The 2460-nt window shown below is 39.2% G+C and overlaps 1 protein-coding gene across 1 annotated transcript in view; it reads left to right on the top strand.

Moving 5' to 3' along the window:
* Positions 1–2253, top strand: part of xylb (xylulokinase homolog (H. influenzae)) — a 15935-nt gene extending 13682 nt beyond the window's left edge. Inside the window, exon 19 of the mRNA XM_054622932.1 lies at positions 1638–2253. Within this exon, the coding sequence (XP_054478907.1) occupies positions 1638–1754 (117 nt within the window). The 3' untranslated portion in view covers positions 1755–2253. The remainder of the gene's footprint in view (positions 1–1637) is intronic.
* Positions 2254–2460: the final 207 nt, after the last annotated feature.

The following is a 2460-nucleotide window of genomic DNA, read 5'->3' as shown; positions in this document are numbered from 1 at the left end:
GTGTCAATCACTCCTCAGCCCGAGGCTCGGAGACGGTCGGCTCTCATTACTTTAAAATGTTTGACAGCTCGACCCGTCTGCTCCTCTTCACCTGCTGAACTCCTCCGTCTGCAGTTTAACGCTGATTCATCCCAACCATCAAAACTAAATATGCAAATGGCACAAATCACATAAGAATAACAAAGACAAAGTAGTGCAGCCTTGTTTTAGTGCCGCTCTCTTATATTTAGGAACTGACGGTTTATTTTCACTAAAAGAAGAACGATCTTCTAAAGTAGAATGTATTTAAGTAAAGTACAAGTACCTGTAGTTTGTACTTTAGTACAGTTCTTATGTAATTGTACTTAGTTACTTTCCACCGCTGGTTTTCTTCTTCTCTTCTATTAATTACAGTCTCGTAAAAACAGAGTTCTTTATTTACAAAACCATGATTTCACTCTGAATATTACAGAACATTAAAATGTATTTTACAGTTTCTTTCATCCCTCAAACAAACCACCCCCCCCCACACACACACACACACACACACACACACACACACACACCACACACACACACACACACACCTACACACACACACACACACACACACACACCTACACACACACACACACACACACACACACACACCAGGGTTCCATGTTATTCTAATGAAGTCGTATGTTTACTGAAGTGATGTTCTCTCATGTTCTTCCTCCATAATTAAACAGCACAGCTCATGAATAAATAATGAGCTTGTTCTCTTACACACACACACACACACACACACACACACACACACTGAAGGTGCAGCACTGATTGGAATGAATATTCTCTCTATACTTTCTGCATATTAAATATGAAACAGGAGCTTAGCTTTTGTAAACGAGGAGTGTCTTCACTGTCCTCTTCATCCTCTGACTCACACCTTGTTGATGAAGATCTCTGAGTGAAGAGGACAATGTGACGGAGTCCTGTTGTCCAGTTGTTCTGTTCTATTGTTCTATTGTCCTGTTGTTCTATTGTCCTGTTGTTCTGTTGTCCTGTTGTTGTTGTTCTGTTGTTGTCCTGTTGTTGTTGTTCTGTTGTTGTTCTCCTGTTGTTCTATTGTTGTCCTGTTGTTGTCCTGTTGTTGTCCTGTTGTTTGTCCTGTTGTTCTATTGTTGTCCTGTTGTTGTCCTGTTGTTGTTCTGTTGTTGTCCTGTTGTTGTCTGTTGTTGTTCTGTTGTCCTGTTGTTGTTCTGTTGTTGTCCTGTTGTTGTTCTGTTGTTGTCCTGTTGTTGTTTATGTTGTCCTGTTGTTGTTTTGTTGTCCTGTTGTTCTGTTGTTGTCCTGTTGTTGTTCTGTTGTCCTGTTGTTGTCCTGTTGTTGTTCTGTTGTCCTGTTGTTCTGTTGTTGTCCTGTTGTTCTGTTCTTTTATTGTCTCTTACAGAGGAATTAATTTACAACCAGCTGACAAACAAAACACAACAAGAAAATCTGTACGAAACAACAAACAATTCATTAAAACCGAACCGTTTATCAACATAATGAGCAGAATGGTGTGTGTGTGTGTGTGTGTGTGTGTGTGTGTGTGTGTGTGTGTGTGTGTGTGTGTGTGTGTGTGTGTGTGTGTGTCTGTGTGTGTGTGTGTGTGTGTGTGTGTGTGTGTGTTCCAGGTGTATGGACAGATGCTCCAGCGCTACGCCCGATTGGAGGAGAGAGTCCTCCAGGAGTCCCGCCCCCCTGAGCCACAGGAACCAATCAGCTCTGTCCAAGAAACACGTGACCTTTAATGGACGTATGAGGACAAGAACATTTACAGAAACTAAAATACTGAATATGATTTAAATGTGAGTTTGATTAAGAAACTGAACAGTTTGTAAGCTTCTTAATCTGAATGGTTTCAGTGATAAAGTAGAGCTGCTGGTCATTAAAATAGATTGATGGTTGTGCACATTCAGGAATATTAAGAAGATGATTGGACGGGAAGTTTAAGGATGTTTTAAGTCTTTCATCCTGAATAAATTAAAAGACACAACTAAAGATCCATTTTTCAAATTCTGAAAGAAACTATGACCCTAAATATATAATTGTTAATGTTTTCATGGTTTACATCGTAACACGCAGTTAACGTCTAAACATATGAAATGACTCATTCCACTAATCAGTGAGGATTAACCGCTTTATAAAGTCTTTATTTTAGGAATTCATTTGAATAATGTGCTTCATTAGGGATTAAAAACCCGTCCCTGTAATTCATCACCGTGTGATATTAATAAATGATTGAAGACCCAGGTGAGACGTGTGTTCTCATTTTGTCAATCAAGAGTTTAAAGTTACCTGCTGTCCGTTTAAAAGTACAAACTTTGTCATAGTTGAATGAAGCGCTGTCAATCATTCAGCTTCTATAAATGATGTAACTCTCTTTAGGAGGAGACACCCTCTGTTCTACCTGATCTCAAAAACTAAAAGCCTTTTGTGGTATTTGTTCCTCTAAAA

Source organism: Anoplopoma fimbria, chromosome 21 (genome assembly GCF_027596085.1).
Source record: "Anoplopoma fimbria isolate UVic2021 breed Golden Eagle Sablefish chromosome 21, Afim_UVic_2022, whole genome shotgun sequence".
Taxonomy (NCBI): Eukaryota; Metazoa; Chordata; class Actinopteri; order Perciformes; family Anoplopomatidae; genus Anoplopoma; species Anoplopoma fimbria.
This window is presented reverse-complemented; position numbering and strand designations above follow the sequence as displayed.